This window comes from Molossus molossus, unplaced genomic scaffold (genome assembly GCF_014108415.1).
Source record: "Molossus molossus isolate mMolMol1 unplaced genomic scaffold, mMolMol1.p scaffold_m16_p_8, whole genome shotgun sequence".
Classification (NCBI taxonomy): domain Eukaryota; kingdom Metazoa; phylum Chordata; class Mammalia; order Chiroptera; family Molossidae; genus Molossus; species Molossus molossus.
This window is the reverse complement of record NW_023425402.1, coordinates 89,018,880-89,033,138: the sequence shown is the minus strand read 5'-3', so window position 1 is coordinate 89,033,138 and position 14,259 is coordinate 89,018,880. Positions and strand designations below refer to the sequence as shown.

At 39.3% G+C, this 14,259-nt stretch overlaps 1 protein-coding gene across 1 annotated transcript; it reads left to right on the top strand.

Annotated features, from left to right (window-relative positions):
• The first annotated feature begins 472 nt into the window (after window positions 1-472).
• Window positions 473-13,909, top strand: IL22RA2 (interleukin 22 receptor subunit alpha 2). Its single transcript, XM_036249252.1, has 5 exons — window positions 473-569; window positions 3,609-3,744; window positions 6,079-6,257; window positions 12,570-12,739; window positions 13,719-13,909. Exons 1-5 carry the CDS (start codon window positions 509-511, stop codon window positions 13,866-13,868), a joined length of 696 nt encoding a protein of 231 aa, XP_036105145.1. The 5' UTR covers window positions 473-508; the 3' UTR covers window positions 13,869-13,909.
• Window positions 13,910-14,259: the final 350 nt, after the last annotated feature.

The window sequence follows — 14,259 nt, the reverse complement described above, 5'->3', positions numbered from 1 at the left end:
ACTTCCAATGAGGAAGGAAAAGGAAGAATCAGTCAGAGACCTCACCTGCTTTGAACCACTGCCAGGAGCCCTGGTAGCTGAACTGCCAAGCACATCCCTCGTAATCGCCCTATAAGCCTCTTTGCCTCCCGGCTCAAATTCTCTTAAGATGTTATGATCGCTCTATTCACTCACCTGTGAGCACCTTGCATAGTTTCTGCCCCACCCTGCCCTCCAGTCTGCCAACCCTCAGTATTTTTTTTTACAGCTAATGAAGCCCCAATCCCTACAAAATCGAGCTTCCATATCAAAGTGACTTACAGCAAATGTGTTTAGAAGCAATTCTTTACTCTCTTAATTTCTCTAATGATAATAAAATGCATTCACAAATGAAATCTGTGTTTTCTTCAAGGAACCACTGTTAAACTCAGGAGGATGCTCCGCATGAGAAGTCTAGTTCCCTCTTCTGTTCAGAGCTGTGCTCTCACTCAGGGGAACACTGGCTGCCTGACCAGTCACACTCACAACCATGACGCCTAAACACTGCTTTCCGGGCTTCCTCATCACTTTCTTCCTGACCGGGGCAGTAGGTAAGTGCTTCGTTTCGTTTTCATTGGTCACAGTTTTGTCATCTGAGTGCGCTCCAGGGACTGCTTGAAACGGCACTGATGCTTTTCGGGGCTTTGTAGAAACGTCAGCTTTCTTCTGTCATAAATGATCAGAACAGACATGGAGCCTGTTCCTGTCTGCAACCTGACTAACCCCACGTGGACTGATTGAGTGGCCACTAAAAAGGAGGCACTGTAGTGGGTGCAAAAACTTCATAAGGACCAGCGTACATCCATCTCTGTCTCCTTTGCGTTTCCTTTGCCTTCAGGGGACATGACAGCAGAGTGGGCACAAGCAGTCTCCTAAGTCAGACCGCTTGAGCCTGGATTTCAGTTCTGACATTTACTCTGTAGGAAAACTTGGACAATTGACTTAAGGTCTCTGTGCCTCAATGTCCTCATCTGTAGAATGGGAATTGTACATATTGTGAGGATTAAATGAATTAATATATGCCAAGTATTTAGAGCAATGGCTGGCACAGAATAGAGACAGTAAAAAACACATGAGAATTTGCTCTTGGTATTTATGGAGAACTCTTCAAGAACAGAGCCCATCTTCACCCCCACAAACCTCTGAGCAGGGCCATTAGAACCCCCAGTTAAGAGACAGATACCACTCAGTGTAAGTGGCTCAAGTAACTTTCCCCAAACTGTTCAGTTGCCCAATGACTGATAACATAAAAATAGTTCAAGCCTCCATCTCCCCAAAATGTGTAGAATTGTGTAGACTATGCCTGACTCTGCATCTTACCATGTCGGTAACCTTCGGCAAGATATGCAACTTCTTTAAGTCTCCGTTTCCCTATTGTAAATACAGTAATAAAAACACCTGCCTTATTTGGTGGTTGTAGGAATGAAGTAAGATATAAAACTTTGAGCACTGTGCCTGATACATGTTTAATGTTTATATACATTCAATGTTCAATGAATGTCAGCTGGGAGGAGGAGGGAAAGAAGGAGGAGGAAGATCTCCAGACTTGCCTGGTTTTGCTTCCTCCAAGAGCTCCTCTCTTCTGAAGCTTTGTTCTTGGTTTTCCGTGGTAACAGACAGGCTCTGGAGTTCCTTCAGCTCTGCAGGGATTCGTTTTTTAGTTGGTAAGAGGAAAAGGATGATAGTCCCTTTTTCATAGAAGAGCCGGGCAGATTAAATGACTTAAAGCAGGTAAAAGGCCCCTAGTGTCTGGTGCAGATGAGATGAGGGGCACTCTGCCATCTGTCTTCAGGGTAGCAAATCAACTCTGGGCAAGGGCTTCAGGGATCTGTGTCTGTCATCTCCTGACAACTTCTGGGAGTGTTATGTACTAAATGTGAGCGATTAGGTAAACAAAATTAACAGTGGCAATAGATTCTTTCCATCTGATGCACTGAAGGAGGTCCAAAAAGTAAAGTAAAATAAAAAAACCCAAATAACAGTATTAACACTAGTTGGTAAAAATAAACACCTACAGAAACATTAGAAATTAACAAATCTTGAATGTTCAGAGCTGAGATCATGGGCTTAGGAGTATTTGCTTCCACTTCAATGATAGCTGAGCAAAGACTTGGGGTACCTGGAAATCCAGGGAAGAATATTCCAGGAAAAGGGAAGGACCAGTGCAGAGACCCTCAGTGGGGACCACACCCACCATGGTGGAGCAGGAGCAAGAAAATAAGGTCAGAGAACAGCCAGGATATGCTTGCTGACTCCTCCTTCTGCCCAACGTCCTACCCCTCTCCGGAAACTTTGGACCTGCAGAGGAGGTAACGCGTTACCTCTGCCCATCATTCGTGTACAGCTAGCACCCTTTAACATAAAGAAACATTAACAAGAGAAAAACCACATGCAGAGTACAGCACAAAGGAGAAGCCTAAACAAAGAGTAACTCAAAACGGTGGGTTAGAATTCTAGCTTATATAGAGCATTTTCAGTTAAAAAAAAAAAAATCATTTGTAGAGACATGACACAACAAATTAAAGCCATTTTAGGCTTCCAAGGGTGGAAAAGTAAATATATGAGAGGAAACTAATGGAGATTTCTCTGGTGCCATCTCTGGGCTGATAAGAGTCCTTCTCCAGTAAAAGGAGAATTTCTATCCTGCCTTTCAGCGGAAAAAAGCTTTTCTTGTATTTATTGCTTACTTGCCGTCAGCTCAAAATAATTTTTATGTCAAAGAGGCATATTTTAGGGTGTATTCCAGTTTTCTTCAGACTCTAGAATAAAATTTCATCAAAGGTCTCTTGCCTCCATGGGACTAAGTACAGGTGAGCCTGGGTCACCCATGTTACATGATCTGAGAAAGAAAACACAGCCATGCCAGTGCAAAATTATCCCCTTTTCTGCCTCATTGTTGAGACCCTTCTCAGGGACACTTAACGCCATGGCAGGGTCTTTGGCAGTCTCTCTCAATAGCATGGACCAGTGATTCCAAACCGTTATGCCTGAGTACTTGAAGCCAGGATGCAAGCAGGTAAGCGCATACATTCAGGATTGGGACGGAAAGGCTGGCCCACCTGCGGGACAGCTAGGTCAGCTGGGAGAGGTGGAGGACACTGAGGCAGGACCCAGAGATGGAGCGAGAACCTGAGAAAGGAGGGACCGAGTGCTGGGCTGAGGTCCTGGAGCCTAAATTGATCCCAGGCAAAATTTTGCCTCTGAGTAGCAATAATATAGTGGCTCCTAGGAAGGTGGGCAAGTGGCCTTGGTGTGGGTCTTTCCCCTCAGCCATTACCTTCCATGAGCATCAGGGAAGGGGCTAAAGACAGTATTTTTTCACCGCTATTTACTTCCTCTACAGTTCAGGAATGGGTGGGAGGATATCACTTAGGCGTTTACAGTCTGAAACACGGTTGTTCTGAAACACCAGCATGCATGCAAATGATCACACTGAAGATTCAAAATGTTGCTTTCTGAGCTCCACTTGCATCATCTGCACTGATAGCGACTGCTTTAGGAAATCCTGACTCAGGCATTACATGGAAAACTACTGCTAATAACAACAGCGCTCGCAATGTTCAGTGTTTTTCCTTCTCTTAATATTTTAGAAACTCATCCAGCCCATGAGTCTCTGAAGCCTCAGAGAGTACATTTTCAGTCCCGGAATTTTCACAACATTTTGCACTGGCAGCCTGGGAGGGCTTGTGCCTGCAACAGCAGTGTCTACTTTGTGCAATATAAAATGTAAGTAATTTCAGCTTCCTCTGGCTGATAGACATGGCCACTGGGAGAATGGATTCTAGAATGCAATGGCGTGTTAGGATCTGAGCTTTTTTTCAGTTTCAGAGAGACTGAGAAAAAGCAGAAGTAGGATAGGACTATCTTGTCTCCCCTGAAGGCTACCTGGTGGCACAAAATGCATGCTGATGTGCAGTCTTTTGGGAACACGTGTCATTCCTTGAAAACCCAGCACCAAGACCTTGCAAGCTCAGCCTTTAGCGTCACAACAGGGTCTGGCACATGGTGGGCTCTCAAATCCCTATTTGTCAAGTGAGTGTTGGAAACAACTTGCTAAGCACATTGTAGGCACTTAACTAAGTTGACAATATTGATACTTGATAAAGAAGTTGTGGGACACATGGAGGTCAGTGGGTAAAATGTATTTTTAACTTAAAAGTCATTATTTTTAGAGTGTGTTTACTACTTAGAAAATCCTTTAAAAAAAATTAATGACTTCTGTAAGCACAAACACAAACCCAAACGTGCTGCTACGTGCTCCTCTCGTGTGATCTTCAAGCTGGTTCTGGGGGATCATTGCCAAACCTCAGATACAATCGATTCCTCTCCTGGACCGAAGCCTGGAAACACAAGTTCCTGGTTTGCAAATGGCAGATTTTTCCACTCACACACTTCCAGGATTTTTTTGGGGGTGGGGCTCTTCCTTCTCTTACATAGTTTGCATGCTGGCTGAACATGAGATGAGAAATTAGTTTAATTTTCAAAGTGTTTCATTATAAATTTAAAAAATAAAATGCAGCTATGGACTAAAATAACGATTTTATTCCATTAATTCGTCCTGTCTCTCCAGCATGGAGTTGGTCCAAGGTCTGATTTTTCTATCAGTTAACCTCTCACTAACTTTGGAAGGACTATTTCTAGAAGTTCATCAGACTTTAATTGCTGCTGCTTTTCTCACATTTGGGTAAAATTTACAAATCTTTACCATGAAGATTCCTCCATTCCAAAAAATAGATTCCTGCATAGTTGGGAGATGCTCCAGCACAGGCTGTCGGGACTGGTGCCCTTGTCCTCTTTCCCCTTAAGCAGTATAAATAGGTCCAAAGTGGGCTTATTTGTGGCCCAACAAAAAAAAAGTAGATTAGAAGTTGTTTTACCATGATACTAATGAAAGTTAAACTTTAGAGCAACATGGAAGAATTTTATATTTGCAATTCATTTTCTTAATCGGGTCTCCCAAACTTACATAAAATTCAGACTAACTGGATCCATTCTTAGCTATGTGCTATTTTTAAGAGCACAATGCAGATTTGTATTTTTGAAATCTATCACTTTGGTTCTATCCAGTTCACATGGGTCTATGGTTAATATCTGTCCTATTTGGGATAGGACAGTAAAATAAGGCATCACATCAAAAGAGAGGCCAGTTGTTACAGCTAAATTCAGCTGGCAAAGACAATGTTTCATCAATAAACAATTTTAAAACATTAAATTGTGCTCAATCTATGTTTTTGGTTCTGTTTTAATAGTATCTTCTGATATAATGAAATTGCTGTCATATAATATACTAAGTAATGACATCAGTAATATTCCTCATTCTATGTTGAAACCTTTCTCTTGGCCTCTAATTCCTGCTCTGTTCTCATCATCTTACTGCATTTTCTCTGATTTATGATTGGTAAGGTCGTGAGCATTAATCTTTCCTTTGGCTGTTACACCATCCCCTAGTCTCAGGATGACTCGGTCTATCTGCTTCTGCTTCACTACCATTTATTGTTGATTTGTTTGTCTTTTAATGGGTAACCCTCCCTCACTTCCCCTCGGTATTACAGGACTCCTTGTACAGCCTTCACTACAATCTCCCACTCAATTTCCAATAAAAAAATTGGCCGTATGCGTTGAGTAACATCACCTGAGATCAAAGGCAGTAGCAACTTCTCAGAATTAGCCGCATTACTCAACAGCAAGCTGATGAGAAGTGAAGAAAACCACAAGAGTTGAAACCTCAGAAGCATTAAGGATGTGGAGAGCTAGTTCTCAAAAATGGAACCTGGTCCATACACCAGAACAAAAACTTCAATAAGCATTTAAAAAAAAACAAAAACGACCCTAGGCTAGTGATATAGAAGGAATCATGCTTGAGTTTATCTTTCAGCAAGAGAACACTTTGGTTAACAAGAAGAAATCTTTTTAAGGATACTTATGAGTGGCCATAAGCTTTCACAGTGGTACTGATATTAGGGCAATTTTCAACCAGTAGAAAATTAGAAGACTGAAAAAAACCGCAGACTCCTTTAGTGGAAAGAAGAAACCCAAATATTTGTCTTTTCCCTGCTATAGGTATGGACAGAGACAATGGAAAAATAAAGAGGACTGTTGGGGTATTCAAGAATTCTTTTGTGACCTTACCAATGAAACCTCTGAGGCACAGGAGGCTTATTACGGAAGGGTGAGGACGGCCTTGGCTGGGACCCGCTCCGGCTGGACCATGACGCAGCGGTTCACTCCCTGGTGGGAAAGTGAGTTCCATGGAGTTTCTTTGCCTTTGCTTTTCCTGCCCTTGAGTAGCCCTCACAGAGTGTGGCTGGTTGGGAGGCTCTGTGCTTTGTGGAGGTCCACACCATCATCACTTGATCCAGTCGTCAGAACAGCACTAGAAGGTGGTTGTTACTAACTACCCTTACTTCACAACCCAGGAAATCAAGGCACAGAGCTTCAGTAGGTGCCCAGGTCTCATTAATAACCAGCATCAGGATTCAAATTCTGCATCTGACTGCAGAGCCGACACTCCATCCCTCGCCAGATTGTTACCTCCTAGGTAAAAAAAAAAAAAAAAAAAGGAGTTTTAGAAAACAGAAAGGGGTTGCACCACCTTTGATCCTTCTTAAACATGGAGGTTAGGTTCCTGAAAATAGTCACTGGAAGAATTTTCTGTTGAGGAAACTAGGACTTTTAGTTACCTCCGCAAAGGGGAGACCAAACGTTCACTCTCGTATCCATATCTCCATGATGTATATTCTTTTCTAATTTAGTCATAATCCCAGAATAATAATCTTATAATCAAAGATGTAAATTATAAAATAAAACATTATCAACAGACCTTATATAAGAAAGGTCTTTTCCTTTTTGTTTACAGGAAAGGAAAGAAAAAAGAAAGTGTTTAATGTATATGTACAGATATGCATAACAAAACAAGAAAGAAAATGTGGTATTTATTCGAGTCCTCAGAACTGCAACTAGTCATGAAGCTGTAGTTAGTATTTATAACTTATTCTCTCATTATTAACTCAACGTTCACTTTCTTTCCAGCCAGTATCTCGGTTCTTCAGTCTTGAAGAGTTTGAGTCCTTTTGGTATTTCCTGTATAAGCATGACATAATCTTACATTAATTTTTATCACCTAATAGAGAGTTCTAAGAGGCACCTTCTCAAATGATACCATGCATACTTCTCCCTGTCCCTGTTGTATCTATAGCAATTCTTTTTTTTTTTTTTTTATCCTCACCCAAGGACATTTTTCCATTTTTTGTTCAGATAGAGTAGGAGGGAGAGAGATAGAGAAACATCAACGTGAAAGGGACACATCGAGTGGCTGCCACCCACATGACCAACCAAGGCCGGGGACAAACTGCAACTGAGGTATGTGCCCTTAGAGGGAACCGAACCCGGGCCTCTCTGGACTGCAGGCTGACGCTCAAACTGCTGAGCCAAACCGGCCAAGGGCTATAACAATTCTTATTCCCTTTGATAATTAGAACCAATTGTCCTAAACAACATAAGGACCTCATTTTCTCCTTGTTGGTTGAATGGCACCAAGAGCATCAAACAGTTAGGAGGCAGCCTTAACTTTTCAAGTCCTTGAAACCATTGTTGTTATAACCCAGAAGGATTAAGGATCAAATGTACGGGAAACAACCATTTCATGAATCATTCGCTATGAGAATTGCTCCTCGACTCCCAGGTCTTGTATCTTAAACCAGTGAATTCTGTGAATGGAAGAAATAGTGCCATATATTGGTCACAAGATTAGAGCACCTGCCAATTTATAGACAACTTCCCAAAGTGTTGTCTCCCAAACTGAGTTTTCAATTATCCACTTTCCTTTCCTTTAAGGCCATGGGTTGCTGAGAAAGGATATGTAGAAAGGCTTCATTTATCCCACATTAACTCGGTTCTTCTGTCATAGCAGTGAGTCACTGGGTACCGTGCTCATGCACTCGGCGTTCATCACTTCCATGGGGGGGGGGGAGGGGACTGCTGATGAAAGCAGTGAGGCAGAGACACATCTATAATCAGAAAACTGTCTCTTCCAGGGTCACTCGACCCCTCCCTGTCAAAGGAATCAAAATATTTAGTACATAAAATGAACTATATACTAGGTTTGCTTCGTCTTACTGAGAAATTGGACACTCAGCAATGTCAGTCCAGCCTTGGCAAGAGGAAGTCCATATTGTTCAGTCTATATATAGCCTCTATCCATTTCACACGACTCTTTTGTTCATGCGCCTATCAAGCAAGTATGGGGCACCGGGGAAATAGGCTTGCACTGCCCCCACCTAAATTTTTGTTAAACAGCTTTGTTAAGATATGATTCATACCCCTTATAATTACCCATATAATGTGTACAATTCAATTCTTTTAGTACATTCACAGATATGTACAATCATCATTCACACTCATTTTGAACATTTTCTCACCTCAAAAGAAACTCCATACACATTGGCTATCATCCTCCTATTCCTTTACTACTCCACCCTGTCAGCCCTGGGCAACCACTAATCTACTTTCTGTCTCTATAAAGTTCCTGTTCTTGACATTTCATAGGAATGGAATAATTTAATATGTGACCTTGGTGACTGTCCTCTTTCACATAGTGTAATGTTTTCAAGGTTCATCTATGTTGCATCATATTTTAGTACTTTATTTTTTGTGTGGTTGAATTATATTCCTTTGGATATACCACATTGTTTATTTATTCCTCAGTTGGTGAACATTTGGGTTTTCACCTTTTGGCCATGATAAATAATGTTCCTATCTATAGACATTCATGTACACATTTTTGTGTAGATATACATTTTTACTTCTTTGTGCCACATATCTCAGAAGTGGAATTGCTGGGTCACATAGTAACTCTGTGTTTAATAATTTAAGGAACTGCCGGACTCTTTTCCAAGGCAGCTGTACCATTTTACATTCCCACCAGCAGTGTATAAGTTCTGATTAATCCACATTCTCAGCAACACTTACCTGACTTTTTTATTCCAAGACAAATGGAGAATGTGGAGAAATCAAAGCTCAAAATCTCATGGGATATTTTACAAATGCATAGCAAAACTAAACGTGGTGTGTGTCTTATCCAAAATTCATAGAGGTCTAACAGGCCCAATGAATGTTTCTTAGTAATAGGAAATGCAAAGTAAAGCAACTTGTCTTTCACTTGAGAGGAAATTCTCAACAAACCCCAGAGGAAATTTAACTCCAACATTACGTTTCCATGTATCTTACTAAAGCATCTACAGAGCCCAGTACTTTAGGCACACCAAATGCAGTCAGTATCATGTGATCAATTTAGTGGAACAACATAAGATCCCATGAAAGTATCAATGACTGTAGATTATATGTCTCAGAGAGCCAGAATGACAATGAAAGCCAAGTGAAAGAAAACTGTTCTGATGCTTTCTAACTACTGGACAAAGAAAGGAAAAAATATCATTCTCTGAAGTGCTAACTGCATATTAAAGCCTATGTTGATTGGCTCTAGAACAGAGTCACTATAATGAATAGAAATCACACCACAGTTACCACCTGAGTACATTTACAATTATCCCTTTTATTATTTAATTTTGGGGGGGGGGGGAGAATATAATACAAATAAATGAGTTAAATGGGAAAGTGATACATCTTACTACCTCTGCATCATTCACCATTCAAGGTGTTTTTGATGCATGTATCTCTGCCGTTTCCCCAGGGATACAATAGTACTTTTAATTTTCTATTTTGTTCAAAGGAGGAATTCCACTGGCTTACATTTGGCTTTTCATCCCATAATAACTTTAATGCCACAGCTCATAAAACCAAAATGTAAATTGATTATGTCAGTTGTTGTGTATATCTCATTGAATTTGCTTTTATTACCTGATAGCTACAAGAACCCAAAGTGCATTCTGAGTCCCTAAGGATTATTATCAACTCAGAATCAGGGTCCATTATTGGCTAAAGGTCTGTATTTGCCTTTCTCTGGTTTGCACTTACCTTAAGGGAAGGATACAAGTACAAGAAGATGTATCTTAAAACTTGCAGCATTATTACCGCCCTTGCTTTCCAAATCTCATTCTAATGATCTAGCTGGTGCAATGTTCCATTAGAGCCAAACTAATTGGATCATGGCCAAAATGCTAGATGCAATGGTGTTAATTATGCAAAAGACATAATTAGTTTTCTAATTCTTCAACTAGTAGGAGTGAAATGAGAATTGAGCAAGCCAATCCATGGTACCCAGCACATCATGTCCTGAAATAACTTGAGAATCAAGCCCAACCCACTACACCAACAAATTCTTTATAAAATATAAGACCCAGGAAAGCCTTTCTATAAAAGAGAAGAAACAAGGAAGGGTATTTGTTTCAGTCTTGAATCTGTTAGGAATCAAGAATTTCCTAAGTTCATAAAGGTCTGAGATTCAAATATATACAACTTTCATGTTTCAGAAAACATCAATTTGAGATTGTATCAGGTTACAGTGCCACAGGACACCTTGCAAAAGCAAAGCCAAATACCTAAACCAGAATCCAGAAGCAACACAACACATATGTGGTCATTTGACTATGGTCTTTTTAGCAAGTGAGACTGAATCAATTGGGAAACAATAAATCTTAGTCCTCTATCACCCATTTACAAAATCATGTCTGGCTAGATGAAAACAACTATAGCCTGTGGGCTAAATTTGACCTGCTTCTGTTTAGTAAGTGAAATTCTATTGGAGCGTAGTCACACCCATTCACTTACATTCTGTCTGCAACTGACTCAGCATGCACTGCCACGGCAAAGTCTTAGACGTTACAGCGGAGACATGCATGGTCCAAGAAGCCTGAAACATTTATCTGTCCCTTTACAGAAAATGTTGGCTATAATGTAACATGGGAGAATACTTTCATGATTTTGGATTAGGTAGATCCCCCAAAAAGTACTAGTGATGAAGAAAATAACTGATAAATTAGACTACACTAAAATTACAAACTTCTGTTTTTCAAAATATGCCATTATAATTATGAAAACGCATGCCACAGAGAGAAGATATGTGCAATGCACATATTTGACATAGGACTATGTCTAGAATGTAAAAAGAACTCTTAAAAATCAATAATAAAAAAAAACAAATTAAAAATGGGCAAAAGATTTGATCAGGCTCTTCACAAAAGAGGATATCCAACTATGCAATAAACATGCAATTCCATCAATTATCATAAAATGTAATTTAAAAACACAAAGTATCAGCACACACATTTACCACAATGGCTAAAATTTAAACATTTTGAGACTAATACTAAGTGTTAGAGAGAATGTGAAAAACCGGAACTTTCATATACTGCTGAAGGGAAGGAATATAAATTGGTGTATCCATGGTGGAAAACCGACAATATCTATACAATCTCTCTCTCTCTCTCTCTCTCTCTCTCTCTCTCTCTCTCTCTCTATATATATATATATATATATATATATATATATATATATATCAATTCCACTCTTAGTTATATTCTCAACAACATGCATATTTCCCAAATGACATGTACAGGAACGTTTATAGCAACTTTACTCATAATAGTCAAAAACTAGAAACAACCTAATGAATAACACAATGAATTGTGATATTTATTCAATTAAATACCACGCAGCAGGAAAAAGAACAAACTATCGATAAATGCAACATGGATAAATATGTATCTAATACATAATATATAATTCAGCCCATACACACACACACACACACACACATATATAATTATATAAAAAAGTGAAAGAGTAAAAGAAGCCAGACACACACAAAAAGTATATATGATATGATTCCAAAAACTAAATGCATTTATTTATATATATATGTTAGTTTGCTGGGGCTGCCATAGCAAAATACCACAGAGTGGGTGGCTTAAACAACAGAAATGTATTTTCCCACAGTTCTGAAGACTAGAAGTCTCTCCTTGGCATATAAGTGGCCATCTTGCCATGTCCTCACATGGTCATCCCTCTGTGTTTGCCCATGTCCACATTTTCTGATAAGGACACTAGTCATTTTGGATTAGGGACCATCCATACCATCCATGTGACTTCATTTTACCTTAGTTACCTCTTTAAAGGCATGCCTCATCCTCGGTTACAGTCACAGTCTGAGGTACTGGGGGTTAGGACTTCTACCTAAGAATTTGAGAGTAACATAATTCAACCCATAATTATATGTTTAGCACTTCAAGTATTGTAATGTTGAAAGTAGATAAAATAAATAAGTTTAATGATATAACAGAGGGAATAAAAACATAATCAAAAATCAAGATTTTATTATAAAAAACAAAGTTATAGACTTCATTTTCTAAAATAATCACTGCAGGCTGTGGAAATGATAGATAAATAAAGCTGAAACAGAATCTATTAGTCTTTGTAAATAAAAAATTATCTTCCAAGAAACTTCTCAGATTATATTTTAGGTGTCAACAGTATCTCTTAATAATAATTTTTGCCAGATCTCTGAATTGCATAATAATTTGTTATTATACATAATGTATCCATGTGAAATATTACTTTTTAAAATGATTTGTCAAAGTTTTCTATTCTTTCTCCAGCAAAAATAGATCCTCCAGTCATGAATATAACCCAAATTAATGGATCCTTGTTGGTGATTCTCCATGCTCCAAATATACCGTATAGAAACCCAAAAGAAAAGAATGTATCAATGGAAAATTACTATGAGCTAGTATACCGAGTCTTTATAATTAACAATTCACTAGAAAAGGTAAGTTAAGATGAATAGATAAGTCTGATATTTTTTTCTTTTGTTCATTTGACTAACATGTTAGCCATAAAATATCTTCTCCCTTGCTACTCTTTCCCTTTTTATTCTTCCTTATATATTTTTTAGTTCCCTCTCACCTTCACCCTCATTGACACGGAATTAGTGCTTGGCATCACCTTCAGAATCTGTGTGCATGCGTGTGTGTGTTTGCATCTTTTAGTCCCTCAGCTTGTCTCCACGTCATCTTCCCTGCATATTTACAGACAGGTATCAACAATATTTAATTCCATTTGAACTTTACAAATATTCATTTTAATGGACTTTCCACACCTTATTTTAAAGTGGCTTTTGAATCAAAGCATTATATATTTGTGCCCGTTTTGCTATGATATTTGAATTCATTGTCAGTACCTTTATCTTGATTTGATGGTTAATTGAAGGTTCTTTTTCTGGGTGGCCATCTAAGACTGGGTTCCTTAAGTTCTAAGGAACAGAACCCCATTCAAACTGGTTCAAGTAGAAAACAGATAGGTGGAAGGGAGGAGTTTAATTAGGAAAGAAGCAGGAAGGCAAGTGCTGCCCAGCTTTGTAAGGGCTGGGAAGGAGAAATGGAGAAGCAAGTCTTCAAAAACCCCATTCTGCCTCTCTGTGGTCACATGTTGCATGTCTGCAGCTGTCTCCAGATCTACTCCATTCTCCTCACCGCACAGTTCAAATTCTTGAAAAAGAGACTCACCACCGGGTCAATCAGCAGCCCTCATGTATACCCACCCCACCCCCAAGCCACTTGACTTGCCTCGTTATCAGGCTGTGTTCCAGGACTCTGGAGAAGAAGGCTGTGTCTTAGAAGAAACCTTACAGCCCATCTGCACATCTGCAACTGTGACCAGGAACAACTCACTAAGTGTATTAAAAATAGAGTAAATCAGTGACTTACTGAGAACCATTTATCATCTCTTTTATTTTCCCTTGTGTATAGGAGCAAAAGGTATACGAAGGAGCTCGCAGAATGGTTGAAATCGAAGCTCTAACACCTCGCACTGGTTACTGTGTGGTGGCGGAGACGTATCGGCCCATGCTAGACAGAAGCAGCCGAAGAAGTGAAGAGAGATGCGTGGAAACGCCGTGAGGTGGTGTGGCTCTGCAAGTGGAAATCAAAAGCCCTCTGAGGGTGAAATGGCTCGTTGGAAAGATCTCACTGAAAATCGTTTCGATATTTTCTTAAAGCAATGTTACACTTTGGGGACTTCTTTATTCATTCTTTCCTCCTTTATATTTCATTTGTAAATTAAATTTAAGCAACATGCCCCCTTCCTCAAAAAAAAAAACAAAAAAAAAAAAACATAAGGACTCTACATGAAATACAGAGCTTTACTTCTGAATTTAACATCTCTAACAACAATCTCCACTCTTCTGAAAAATTTAAGAACCAAGGAATAGTAAGCATTTAACAAACTGTTGTTGAATTAATTTTTGACAGCTAGCGTTATAGACAAGCAATTCTGAAGCAATCTTTTTCA